Source organism: Microtus ochrogaster, unplaced genomic scaffold, assembly GCF_000317375.1.
Source record: "Microtus ochrogaster isolate Prairie Vole_2 unplaced genomic scaffold, MicOch1.0 UNK73, whole genome shotgun sequence".
NCBI lineage: Eukaryota > Metazoa > Chordata > Mammalia > Rodentia > Cricetidae > Microtus > Microtus ochrogaster.
The window spans coordinates 1,633,912-1,647,297 of record NW_004949171.1 but is presented as its reverse complement, the minus strand read 5'-3'; the positions used below and the strand labels follow the sequence as shown (position 1 = coordinate 1,647,297).

The window sequence follows — 13,386 nt, the reverse complement described above, 5'->3', positions numbered from 1 at the left end:
GTGAGCAGTGTGAATGGGTGATGAATGGACTGTGTGAAGTGTGAGCAGTGTGAATGGGTGATGAATGAATGAATTTCCTACCTGTGTTGGAGACACACTCTGAGCCAGGCCTTGTCCTGAATGCTGAGAACAGACTGGACAGGACAAAGATGTTCTTACCCTCTCGGTACTTGTGAGTGCTGAGTGTCTGGTGAGGAGACAGAAATAGACAGTCATAATCAGTGATGATAAGCAGGTGGGTAGAGGAGCAGAAGGAGGGTGTCGTGCCATCCTGAGGGAGCAGGGAAGATAGGTCTGCCGTGAGAGCTCCCTTTACACTGTTGTCTGAAGGTGGACTGAGTAATATAGCTAGTAATAGTAATAGTAATTACCTAGGAGGGAGGGAGGAGAGCGAGGGAGTTGTCAGAGGCAAGGCTAAGAGGCAGATAACTAGGGGCTCTTAAGAGCACCTAAAACCCGAGGAGGGGTTTGGATTCTGTCCTGAGGGTAATGAGAGAGCAGTTAAGAGTATTAGACTGGAGAGGAACCTGATTAGTTGGGCATCTCCTAAGAACCATTCAGGCTGTTGTCGGTAGTGGAGACAGAAGGAAGCCAGTTGAGAGGCTTCTGCAGTAATCTACATTAAAGCGTGCTGGTTGTCAGACTGTAGTAGTGATGTGCACGGGGGGGGGGAGGGGGGAGGAGTGCTACACAATCATGGTCTCCTGAGCAAACTAGTTTGCCTGCCTAAGCCACTAAGGCATTCATGTATGAATGAAGGGAGGGAGGGAGGAGGCCATAATGATATCTGGATCACGTGAGTGCCTGAAGGAAAGTGTACGGTTGTGGAATTAATGCGCGTGTGTGGAAGCAAAGGCCCCGGCTGGGTTGTGTTTGGAGAGAGATGTGCCAAGCTCCAGAAGGGCCTCCCAGATGGTCAAGGCGGGAGGAGCTGCCCCCTCCAGGACAGATCGGAAGGATGAAGCTCTTTGAAGCAGGAAGGCAGGGGCTGACAGGGATGGCAGATGGATTGGTGTGCATGACTCAGTCAGGGGAACTGTAAACTGCTGCCCACATTCCAGAAATGCCCGACCCACCGTGAAGCAGGCTAGGGAGGGCAAGGGCCCTTGGTGTTCCTGGAAGGTTTTAGCAACAAAGTCCTGAAGGGAGTTGGGGGAAGGTCTGGGGGAAAGTATACATTTGCTGAACCTCAGTAGAGTGGGATAGTGAGGGTGGAGACAGTGATGGCTGCTTAGAAGGTGGATGGGCACAAAGAACTCCTTTTCATTGGGTGTCTGCGGACTCATTTGCAGGCTGAGGATGGTGGAGCGCCTCGTCTGACTAACTCATGTCAGGTGTGGAGACACCTTGGCATAGCCACACCCACTCCCAGCCCCTCTGTGTCTTGGTACCCAGCAGCTTGGGTTTTAAGACTGTCTGTCCCTCAGTGCTGCCTCTTGGACCAGTCAGGATTCCTGGTTTCCTTGGTAACGGGAAGCACGTCAGCAGTCTGGGCGCTCCCAGCCATCCCAGTGCTGCTGCGGTTGCCGAGGAGACGCTGCAACCTAGCTGGGCCCTGGCAGGTGAGGGTGGTGGTGCTGGGAAGCCTCAAATCCTCAATCTTGCTAGGGCTCAGGCTCTCAAAGACCACCCTTTAGTTGAAAGTGCTGGATAGGGTCTGGATAAGGGAGAGATCCCTGTTGGAAGCCACACCCTGTTTATGTTGAGCACTATAGGTTCTGCAGGGCCCCAGGTGGCTGAGCTATTCCCAGAGGCTGAGTCTCCTGGTGTTTGTAAAACTGGCTTAACTGTGCCATTGATGTCACTGCTGGAGGATGGGATGGAGACTCAGGATCGAGGAGGGGAACCAGGGTAAGGAAAGTAGAATAGGAGGAGCTGGGGTCTCATGATCCTCTCTTCTCATCCCATCTCCATCTCAAGGAGGTTCCCTAGTATGGTGGTCTTGGCCCCTCCCTTGAGAACTCCAGGCGGAGGAGGATCTTGCCTGGCAGACGCTCTGCCCTGGTGAGAAGGGGGCGGGATGAGCTTTTCTCTGCAGCCCAGCACCAGGCTGTGAGCCCAGCTGGCTGGGCTGGAAGGGGATGTGAGGAGGGAGGGTGGAGGCAGGAGGGGCAGGGAGTAAGCGCCATGTTCTCCCAGGACTTTTTTCTGGCCATCATCCTGCAGGACAACAGTCCAGGTGAGGGGCAGCATGGGGCTGGGTGTGATGTGGGGCGGGGCTGACAAAGAGAACAGAGGTAGGTGGAGGGCACACAGTCTGGGTGACAGGATGGAGTGATTTAGATCCAGGAGAGGAGGGGTTTATATCACAGATACGTAGTCTGTATGTGTGTGCATGACATATTTGCCTATGTGGGGGGGTCTGTGTTTGGGTTGTCTGTGTGTGTGTAGTGACTGCACAGAGGTGGCAAGGGTTGATAATGTGTGTGTGTGTGTATATGTATGTATGCATGTATGTATGTATGTATATACACAAAGCTCTACATGAGTATGTAACTGGTGTTGCTATGTTTGCTGCTGAACTTACAAGTACACCTGTATATGATACCTTCCAGAATTTTCTATGTGCTGTGCACTATTTATGGCTGCACAGGTGTGTAATAGGATCTGTGTGCACATGGACAGGAACTGTCAGTGTGTGCACCTTTCTATAGCCAGACATACGCACATGCACGATGTACGAGGAGGTGAACTGGGATCACTCAACCTCCTTCTCTTTCCTTCTTTCCTCCTTGCCTTCTTCTTTCCCTCCATGTGGCCACATTGGGCAGCAGCAGGGCCCAGGAGGAGGTCTGAGCCATGCTCACCACTGGTGACTCAACAAGCAAGCAGGGACTATACTGTCCCTTCCTTGGCTCCTTCTTCCCAGCCATGGGGGCTTGGGAAGGGGACTGGGCATCTACTGACTGCTCGTTGGGTGGGCTGACCCTCACTGAGCCTCCTACCTGGCAGATTCCTTCTGGAACCCCAACGCCTTCGAGACGGATTCCGATCTGCCAGCTGGATGGATGAGGGTCCAGGACACCTCAGGGACCTACTACTGGCACATCCCAACAGGGACCACCCAGTGGGAGCCCCCAGGCCGGGCCTCGCCTTCACAGGGGAGCAGCCCACAAGAGGAATCCCAGGTGAGACTCAGCAGCTTATTGTTCCGTGCCAGGGGTGGAAGGGGCTGTGCTGCTAGGACGAGGTGACACTACCACCCCTGTACCATCCCCTCTCCAGCTTACCTGGACCGGCTTTGCTCACCAAGAAGGCTTTGAGGAAGGAGAATTTTGGAAGGTAAATGAAAGACCAGCTTCATTGTGGGGGTGACTGGGAAAGGCCCTAATTCCTCAATCCCTTTTTCCTTTGAAAAAGGATGAACCTAATGAGGAGGCCCCAATGGAGTTGGGGCTGAAGGACCCTGAGGAGGGGACATTGTCCTTCCCAGCTCAGAGCCTCAGGTGAGTCACCAGGCGCAGTGGGCTAGAGGTAGGCTGGTTCTATGTGGAATGGGGTATTGGGACAACCCCAAAAATAGGGGTGCCATGTCAAGTGTTCTCATCTGCCTCCAGCCCAGAACCATTGCCCCAAGAGGAGGAGAAGCTGCCCCAACGAAATGCCAACCCAGGGATCAAGGTTTGTTCAAGACCAACACCCATTTTGTAAGCAGGCCCCCATGGTGTCTGTGGTCTCAGCCAGCTCTCAAATGGAGAGTTCTTCCCAGTCTCATCACAGGGCTGTGTGTCCGAGCTGGGCAGTCTTCTGACACCTTCAGTATTTAACTCAGTTGGCCCAAGGGTCTCCTGGGGACTCTGAAGGCTTGGATCAGCAGGTGTCTCTTCTGCCCATGTCCTGTGTGTGGAGCTTCCATCTTGGTTTAGAATGGACCCCACCTTTTCTGTTCTAAATAAGGAGCCCCTCTGTCCTCTGTCCACGGCACCTCCAGTTCTATCTCAGATCTACCCTGACCCTCTTCTGTGTCTGGCAGTGTTTCGCCGTGCGCTCCCTAGGTTGGGTGGAGATGACTGAGGAGGAGCTGGCCCCAGGACGCAGCAGTGTGGCAGTTAACAATTGTATCCGTCAGCTCTCCTACCACAAAAACAATCTCCATGACCCGATGTCTGGGGGCTGGGGAGAGGTGAGGGCCTGAGCTGGTGAGGTGGTGGGAGTGTGGGAGTGTGGGAAATACGGGAGATAGGACTTGTCTCCCAGAGGGTTGTGAGGCTACCGGAGTGGATGTTGGTTTAAGTAGTATGCCATGGGCTGGATGTGTAACCCCAGGCTGACACCATGAGGGGCGGTTGCCGAACTGTGACAGGGATGACAAGGGCCATGGGGACCTTTATTGGAGTAAGGCCCCCAGTTGGGTGGTCTGATGGTTAAACAAGCCCTGGTCCTCCCCTGTGGTGGTTAATACCCCTTGAGCTGGAGATGGTGGGTCTCTGCCACCTTCCCACTGGGGTACCACTGAGTCCCGCCTCCTGGGCTTGCAGGGAAAGGATCTGCTGCTCCAGCTGGAAGATGAGACACTAAAACTGGTGGAGCCACAGAGCCAGGCGCTGCTTCATGCCCAGCCCATCGTCAGCATCCGCGTGTGGGGCGTCGGGCGGGACAGTGGAAGGTGGGCACAAGAGTCTGTGGGGTGGGGGTGGGGGCTCATCCACCCAGCCATCAGAATCCTCTTCTCTAATCTCTTCTTTGGCTCTCTTGTGCTGCCGGACCCAGAGAGAGGTATTGACGCCCATCTGCTTTGGCTTTGCCCCTCCCATGCCTGGACCTGATGCTTTGAAGCACTTAGGCTCCGTTACTATGCCCTGTACCTTCTCACCTGCTGTGCTGGGCATTATCCCTCATCTCAGCATGCTTACCTATCTGTCCTCTACAGCTCTTTAAGACAGAACCTACAGAACACCAGGGCAGAAGCCCTGTAGGAGCTGCCACGGACAGAGAGCATGTGGGTGGAATGGGGGCCAGGCTTGGTACTTAATGGTTCTAGGAAACATTGAAGTGACCCTCCCCCAACAGGGACTTTGCCTACGTAGCTCGTGATAAGCTGACCCAGATGCTCAAGTGCCACGTGTTTCGCTGTGAGGCACCCGCCAAGAACATCGCCACCAGCCTGCATGAGATCTGCTCCAAGGCACGGCCCCTCCACTCCCTGGACTAGCTGTCACCTTTGCTCTAGAAGGGTGTGGGCAGGGTTGCTGAGTTGGTGGGTAACTAGGTGGGAACTTCAGGGCAATGTAACTCTGACAGATCCCATCCCCCACCCCCATTCACTCCTCAGATCATGTCTGAACGGCGCAGTGCTCGCTGCTTGGTGAATGGACTCTCCCTGGACCACTCCAAACTTGTGGATGTCCCCTTCCAAGGTGAGTACTACAGCCTTTCAAGGCCCAGCTCAGCTTTGTTAGTTATGGTGAGGTGACCCAGGAAGAGGCACAGGTTCCTGGGCAGGCACAGCACGTGGAGATGGGATACTTTACTTAAGTAGAGGGGCTTCTGTAGAGGGAGGCAGGGAGAAGCGGGGGCGAGGATTTGGCTGGGCAAGTGCATAGCTTCTGCACTGGTGCTGCAGGCTAGAATGGCTGACCCTCTTCTTCTCCCCACAGTGGAATTCCCAGTACCTAAGAATGAGCTGGTACAGAAGTTCCAAGTCTATTACCTCGGGAATGTACCTGTTGCTAAACCTGTTGGTATGTGTGCACTCTTCCTCAGGGGCCACCCCTCAGTCCTAGAGCTCTGTCCCCACGCTGTACTTCCTCGGGCTGCTTCTCTTGGACCTTGTCATGTGTGGCAGGCAGATCCCTGCCTTTCAGAATTCATCCCATCTCCCTATAGCTCTGTCCCCGCCTGCCCTGTGTCCTGCCTGCAGCTCCAGTGAGCATGTTTCCATCCATGTGATAGTGAATAGCTATCACGTGACGAGTACTGAGCTAGGCTCATTGGGAAAGTTCCTCCCCTGAACCCTCATCCCATGGGAGAGCTTTGATGGGCTTGGGAGGTAGGTATTTGAGTTGATGGAAACACGTGGCCTTAGCCTGGTACTGGGTTCAGTCTTAATATGAGCCGTGAGCATCCAGAGAAGGAAGCGGTAAGTATCATTGACACAGGTTTTGGTATTGTGAAACATAAAGGCTTTTTAAAAAGTATTTTATTTGATTGTGTGTGTAAGGAGATGGGGATCAAACCCAAATCGTCAGGCATACAAGCAAGTATTCTACCACTGAGTTAAACCTCCAACCCTCTTTAATTCTTGATAATCCTACGTGTAACAGTTACAGTAATACCTGTTTGCAGATAATGAAATGAGACAAGAGACCATGCTTTCACAGACCCAGCCATTTGTTTGTTCATTAACTTAACAATTGCCTTTGAAACCTTGTATCAGGCCCTGTGTTGGGCACTGGGGAAAATGGCCACAGCCGAACTTTCATGGCATTCATGGGAGCTTATAGTACAGTAATCAGGAAACAATCAAACAAACGTCATGACAAATTAAGTTCTTTATGGAAAGGAAGTAGCAAGGTATAACCAAAGAGCTTCATTTGATTTGGGGGGCCAGAAAATTCTTCCTGTGAAGCCAGGTTTAGTGACATCTGTAATCCCAGTACTTGAAAAGCTGAAACAGGATTTCCACAGTGTGGTGAGCTATATCATGAGTACCTGGCCAGCCAGGGCTACAGAGAAAGACCTTATCTCCTCGACCTACCTCACTCCTGCAAAAAAGGAAGAAAAGAAAACAGTCTTCGCGTGATAGTGTCCGATGAGCTGAGAAATATGAACAGTAGCAGATGTGTTAAAGTTAGATGAAGGCAGGCCAGGTCAGGGGAAACAGGCTCAGCTGAGAGCACACGGTGAGGGTCCAGAGCAGGGGACACTGGGACTTGGGAAGTAGTAAGAGAGAGTTGTAAAGGCCTGTGCTGAGGGCTGTGCACTGGTCAAACTGAGAGACCCCTAGTTTAGGGTACTAATATTTTCTTCAAGATAAGAGCTACAGGGAGCCATTTGCATTGGTCAGCTTCCATTACTATATAAAAACACCTGAGGTAATCAACTTCTAAAGAGAAACAGTTTATCTGGCTCATGATTTGGCTTTGTCTATGACAATGTTAAATCATACAGGAGCCCTTGGCACAGCAAAGTTACTCCCTTCACACCCTGGGAACAAAAGAAGAAGAAGCCAAAGTTCTACAGTCCCCTTCAGGGACAGACCTCTTGCTGTTCCTATCTCTTCAAGGTTCCAGAGCTTCCAGTCACGCCATGGGCTGGGGATCGAGGCTTTGACACATGGGCCTTTGGGGGGAACACTTGACACGTACCCAAACCGTACATGTTTCAGGAGAGTTCTTGGACAGATTTGAATATAGTAAAGCTTGCTTTAGTTGTACCATGAAGAAAGATGTTGAACAGGTGGAAGAAGATGTAGGGAATGCAGGAGGATCTTGATGTTCATGGCAGTGGGTATTGAGAGTATCTTAGACAACAGTGGGGCTGAAAAGGAGTGTAAGTCAGTAGGCATTGGTGACCATCTGTAGGGTGAGAGACACAGGCATTACAGATGACTGAAAGGTGTCGTTAAGGAGTGGTTGGCATTGACTTGATAGCCGAGTGCTAACTGGAGAGCAGCTAAAAGTAACAGATACTGGCAGAGGTTAGTTTAGGTATGGGATTGTGAGTTCAGTTTTATTTTTTTATTTTTTTTTGTGAGTTCAGTTTTAATTTAATATGCCAAATTCAATGTACCCTTGGACAAACTTTGTGAGAATCAGGTTGGAAGCTAGGTTCATTGGTCTTGTCCATAGCTGAGAGCAGAGATCTGGACTTGAGATAGAAGTTTGGGTATCATTAGGTTTTAGAGACAGTCAATCCTAAGTATGGCACCAGAGGTTGGCACCAGAATATGGGCAGCTCAGAGTGAAAGGGAAAATAGCTTAGGCCACCTTTGTAGTCTTCCAGTATTTAATGTCTGCGTGGAGGAAGATGACACTTCCAGGACAGTGACAACAGGAAAGAGGTGGGAGGAGACAGAGAGGATTCCCAGGAATGGTGGCTGTCGTGGTACATCCTGGTGCATGCCTGCAGTCCCAGCTCGAGGGACAGAGAAAAGAGCATTGTGACCTTGAGGCTAGTTTGGGCTGTGTAGTAAGATCCTCCTTCCAAAAGAAATCAAAGTAGGAGCAAGAGAGGAGGGGAAGAAAGAAGGAATGAAGGAATAATGAACAGGAGCTGGCGGTGAAAACAGGTTCTCAGAGAACAGAAACGGGTAGCGGACCTGGGGACTTGCTTGGCTTTGGTTTCCTTCTTACCCACAACTTCTAACCCCCTCTTGACTCTTCCAGTTATCAGCCCCCACTCATTACTGTTCCCTTTCATTTGACGCTGTACACAGGACCTCACAATTCCAAAGCAATCCTTGGTTACCCTGTCACTTCCATGGGTCTGTCCTTTCAAAGACAGGGCTTCTGGACCATTGGGTTCTTAGGTTACTTACTCCCTTTCATCTGTACACTCCTGTAAAAATGTGCGTGCGTGCATGTGTGCGTTCGTGTGTGCATGTGTTAACCTATGGAAGTCTGAGGACAACCTTGAGAAGTCAGTTCTCTCCTTCCACCTTTAGGTGGGTTCTGGGGATCAAACTCAGGTCATCAGGCTTCTGTGGCAAGTCTGTTGATTTATCTTGCCAACCCTGTGCTCCCTCTTTATCCCCTACCCTTTTTTAAACAGTGTCCTCCCTGAAGCTACAGGGTTTACCCATCTTCTCCATTAGGTTATTCTTGCATACCTTACTTGTGCCAGGCATCGTTCTAATCTCAGCATATATCAGTGAACAGCACTGAGCATGGTCTGGCATTCGAGTGGATTACACTCCAGCGAGGAGAGACAGTCAAAGAGGCGTACATTGCGCGGTGTATCTGAAAGTGACAGCAGCTGTAGGGGAGAGATGAGCAGGATAGGGGAATAGGAGTGCAGGTTTTTAACCCTGACCTATGAAATTCAGCTTCCATCCCTCCCTCCCTTTTTCCCTCCCTCCCTCCTTCCTTTCCTTCCCCCCTTCCTCTTTTTCTTTTTTCCAAGACAGTTTTTCTGTGTAGTCCTCATTGTCTTGTAACTCTCTTTGTATCCTAGGCTGGCCTTGAACTCAGAGACCCACCTGCCTCTGCCTCACAAGAGCTGGAATTAAAGGTGTTTACCACTACACTCAGCCAGCTGCCTTTTCTAGATCACCTCCCTCAACCCACCACCGACTCAGAAGCCAGGCTCTACCCCAAGATCATCCGCTTGTTCTTTCATTTGACTTTGGTGATTCTTCCACCCCCATGAACTTTGAAATTTACCATCGCTTCAGTTTAAATGTCATAGACATCACACCATTCTGCCTTGCTTTGGCGACTTGCAGCGTGACTCTGCCCATCTGCTCCTTCCTGTGTCGTCATCCTCCTGTGCACTCCTGCCTTATTAGACTTCCCATTTCCACGCGTATGCCCCTGCTGCCTTAGTGTACCATTTCAGATGCCATTCCTGTGAATCTGAAACCTTCAGCAAATGACTCCTGCTGTTGTCCTTTGATCTCAGTGAACATAAATACACAATAAAATAATTAAGTAATTAATTAATTAAAGATTAAAAAAAGTTTGGGTCTGGAGAGAGAGGACAAACCTGGCTGATAGGAAGCCGCTATTGTATCAAAGAGTCCAGGTAATGTTTGAATATGCATGGTAACAGATGGGGAAGTCGCAGCTCTCTGGGGAGGGGTCCATCCATTTAGGGACTGAAGCGAGAGTCAGTGAAGAAACCCAAGGTGGAGATTCAGGATAGAAAGAGCAAGGGTTGGGAGTCACTGAGGTCAAGGAGGAGTACCTAGACAGCAGCATCCTCAGGTCACAGGCTGCTGAGATGGGAATGCAGCCAGCCCGAGTTTGACTGGCAGAGCTGTCATGATTGTGTCTGTGTCTTCCAGGGGTGGATGTGATTAATGGAGCCCTGGAGTCAGTTCTGTCCTCCAGTAGCCGTGAACAGTGGACCCCAAGTCACGTCAGTGTGGCCCCCGCCACTCTCACCATCTTACACCAGCAGGTAAAGGGCGGGGGTAGGAGAAAGTGTGATTGAGCTTTGCCATGGAGGGGCATCGAGTGGGGTGGGGGAGAACTGGCTATCAGAAGGGTGTGCTTCAGTGGGATAGGGCCGGGGTGTTCCTTTTTAACACCCTGTCTTCCCTGCAGACAGAGGCAGTGCTGGGGGAGTGCCGGGTGCGGTTCCTCTCCTTCCTGGCTGTGGGCAGAGATGTGCATACCTTTGCGTTCATCATGGCTGCTGGCCCAGCCTCCTTCTGCTGCCACATGTTTTGGTGCGAGCCCAATGCTGCCAGCCTCTCCGAGGCTGTGCAGGCTGCATGCATGGTAAGCAGGGAGGGGAGTGGGATAGCGGTGTGACCTTAAGGGGCTGAGATGGAGAGTGACTGCCCCTCTGCTTCTCTGCAGCTCCGCTACCAGAAGTGTCTGGATGCTCGTTCCCAGACCTCCACCTCCTGCCTCCCAGCACCCCCTGCGGAGTCAGTTGCCAGACGCGTAGGGTGGACTGTCCGCAGGGGTGTTCAGTCGTTGTGGGGTTCCCTCAAGCCCAAACGTCTAGGATCCCAGACCCCATGAAGAAATCCCATCCTTCCTCCACCTGCTTGTGTTGGGCCCCAGGGAACTCAAGGGTTAAGGGACCCTGGATACTGTTCCTAGGCCTCACATCCCCCAGGCTGCCCCTCCTCAGTAGCTGGGGTTCCCTACCTAGGAGCCGGGAGAAACCGAATTCCTTCACAGAAGTCATTACACTGAGCTGATGACATGAGGGCCAGAAGCAAGGCCAGCCCTGGGCTCTCCATCCCCAGTGTTTGAGGTGGAGCAGGAAGAACTGGTCCAAGCCAGGCCCCACCCTCAAAGGCCCAGCAGGCCAGGAGGGGACTGGTCTCGGCATGGATCCCCACTCCCCTGTCCTGCGGGCACCTCCGTTGTACTGATATCACTAATAAAGTCTGTCTGCGCTGCTGTGTGTCTCCCCAGCTCACATGAACTCCTCAGTCAGGATCTTGCTACCAGGCTCCCTTTGCCTTCCCTGTTTGGGAAGAAGAAATTGGGCCAGTGGAATCTGGAGTCCAAGTCTCTTTATTTTAGCAGCCTGGTAGGATCAGGTAGCAACAGGGTTCGCTGGAGGGTAGCACAGGCCTAGGGCGACAGGTCCTGTCTGGATCCTTAGAGCACTGGAGACCTCAGCTCTGTGGCCTTGAGAGGACATTAGCCTCAGGGGCAATCCAGACACTGGGCATAGGGAGGGCAGCCAAACCCTCCCCCAGATCCAGCCAAACAAGCTCTCCATGAGAAGGCTTGCTCCCTGGGCTGACAGAGCTCCTTCCCCAGAAGTTTTTGCCTGGTTGACTCAACAGTGTTTAGGAATGTGTCCCTTTCCTAACACACGAACTTTCCCCACTCTGGGCTCTGGAATTCTAGCACAACAGGGTCCGTGACCAAGAGCTATGGGCCTCTGGGAGGCTCCCATTGGGCATCAAGTGGCGGCAAAGAGCAGGGCTGTCTGCACGGGCTGAGAGCTGGGCACACAGCGTGGCCAGGCGGCAGGGTGTGCCGCAGGGCTCTGAAGGTGGATGGCCCTTATGGTAGAGAAACCAGAAGGTCTGGAAAAGTTGCTCATTGTCCCTCATGCGGTAGACCAGGTTGTGCCAAGAAGCAGGCAGAGCATCTGGAAGTCCGTAGGTTTCTCGAGCCCTGTAGAGGCGCTTCCAGTGTGGTGAGGCTGCTGGTGCATTGGCCTCAGTCAGGTTCAGGATGTAGGTCTCATGGTCCAGGACCACATGAGAGCTTCCGGGGTAGTTTCCATCTATTTGGTAGACTCGGTAACCTGCAAGAAAGGGTTGACATGGTAAAAGGAACAAAGGCAACTCTGGGGAGGACCTTCCTTGCCTTGACTTCCCTTTCTGTCGCACGAGCCTCAGGAAGGAAGGTTCCCTTCTGCTTCACTTACCAGGATTAAGGTTGATATAGGTTGTAGCACTGGGCCCCAGGAAGGCTACAGCTAGCGGCCGGCTCAGAGTCTCCTCATCATAGAAGATCTCAAATTCATCCACATGAGTGTGGCCAAAAAACTGGCCAGCCAGAGTGTTTTCATACCTGGCCAGAGACAGACACAGTAACATTAGATTGTAGGGAGACAGAAATGAGGGTGGGTAGATCTGGGGAGTTAGGGTGGTCCTTCTCCAACTTGCTAAATAGCTCCTCCGTCCCATGGAGAAGAAGACTGTGAGGTTCCTGAGGAAACTGCTCGCCCCTCCCAAAGACAGTTTTGTTTTGTTTTGTTTTCTGTGTAACGGCCCTGGCTGTCCTGGAACTCACTTTGTAGACCAGGCTGGCCTTGAACTCACAGAGATCAAGGTGTGTGCCACCACACTCTGTTCTTGAGTGGATTTCAACCCTTCGTGCTCCACACTCCAGCCCTCTAGTTTTTTTTACCTGGCTACAATTTTGTAGTAATTCCAGCTCCAGCTCTTGAGGCAATGCCCTGGAGGGATATGGCCGATTATATGCACCTGAAGGGAGAATTAGGGGCAGTTAGCAGAGCTTTGAGGAACAACAGATAGCCTTGGGCGGAGTGGCCAGAAGATAGATTACCTGAAGGACATCAGAGGGTGACCATGGACTCCAGGGAACACTGGGTTCCAGGAAGTGAAGTGACACTCCCCTGTCCCTGGCCACAGGCCCCAGCCCCCACAGCACCTACTCCACCGGGGTCATTACTCCCCCTTACTTTGTCTCCTCGATTCTCAGCGGCCTGAAGCTCTTCCACCAGCCACTGGAGTTGTCCAGCAGGATCTGTGGAGTTGATCAAGAGCCAAAAGTTCTCACGGGAACAAAAATTCATATTGAGAGAGATGAGGCGGAGGCCAGGGCGTGGGGTAAGGGCATAGAAGCCCCCAATTCTGAAACAAAGTAAGCAAGAGGTGTCACTACTTGGACAATCCTAGCCCTGCACCCCTGGTCCTGTTGCCAGGAAGAGGCACACATGACGTCATCCCCCACCTCCAGGAGCTCCCATCCCAGGTGAAGACCAAAGCAGCGGTAATTACAGGCCTCCTCCGACAGTAAAGAAGGTTCAGAGTGCCGAGGGCTCCAGGAATTCGGGACAGAGATTCAAGGAGGGCAGAGAGCAAAGGCCTTTCTGAGGGGGGGATGCCATGAGCCTAGTCAAGTTGAGGAAAATGGGAGATATTTAGAGATGAGGGGAATTCATTTAAGAGAGAGAGCCGCCCCTAAGCAGACAAGAGCTGGGGTGTGGTGAGGTTGCACTGCTACTTCTAAAAGAGGGTGGCTGGAGATAAGAAAGGGAAGGTGGGGTCAGCTTAGG

The 13,386-nt window shown here is 52.0% G+C and overlaps 2 protein-coding genes across 7 annotated transcripts in view; one reads left to right on the top strand and one right to left on the bottom strand.

The window, feature by feature from the left end:
- Apbb1 (amyloid beta precursor protein binding family B member 1) overlaps positions 1–11,031 on the top strand; it is a 22,237-nt gene extending 11,206 nt beyond the window's left edge. For 2 of the 6 annotated variants that reach the window (XM_013354835.2, XM_005370212.2), the window contains exons 3-15: positions 2,953–3,128; positions 3,226–3,282; positions 3,361–3,446; positions 3,558–3,621; positions 3,974–4,123; positions 4,479–4,606; positions 4,711–4,716; positions 5,011–5,125; positions 5,273–5,357; positions 5,598–5,681; positions 9,947–10,062; positions 10,209–10,385; positions 10,467–11,031. In XM_013354835.2, the coding sequence (XP_013210289.1) occupies positions 2,953–3,128; positions 3,226–3,282; positions 3,361–3,446; positions 3,558–3,621; positions 3,974–4,123; positions 4,479–4,606; positions 4,711–4,716; positions 5,011–5,125; positions 5,273–5,357; positions 5,598–5,681; positions 9,947–10,062; positions 10,209–10,385; positions 10,467–10,634 (1,412 nt within the window). In that variant the 3' untranslated portion in view covers positions 10,635–11,031. Of the gene's footprint in view, positions 1–1,638; positions 1,852–2,112; positions 2,180–2,952; positions 3,129–3,225; positions 3,283–3,360; positions 3,447–3,557; positions 3,622–3,973; positions 4,124–4,478; positions 4,607–4,710; positions 4,717–5,010; positions 5,126–5,272; positions 5,358–5,597; positions 5,682–9,946; positions 10,063–10,208; positions 10,386–10,466 lie in introns of those variants that run through there. The other 4 variants (XM_005370217.3, XM_005370215.2, XM_005370216.2 and 1 more) reach the window with 4 other exon arrangements.
- Positions 11,032–11,120: 89 nt separating this feature from the next.
- The window catches only part of Smpd1 (sphingomyelin phosphodiesterase 1), a 4,318-nt gene continuing 2,052 nt past the window's right edge, over positions 11,121–13,386 (bottom strand). Inside the window, exons 3-6 of the mRNA XM_005370210.2 lie at positions 12,790–12,961; positions 12,495–12,571; positions 12,010–12,155; positions 11,121–11,886 (exon numbers count right to left, since the gene is read on the bottom strand). Coding sequence (XP_005370267.1) covers positions 11,477–11,886; positions 12,010–12,155; positions 12,495–12,571; positions 12,790–12,961 — 805 coding nt within the window. The 3' untranslated portion in view covers positions 11,121–11,476. The remainder of the gene's footprint in view (positions 11,887–12,009; positions 12,156–12,494; positions 12,572–12,789; positions 12,962–13,386) is intronic.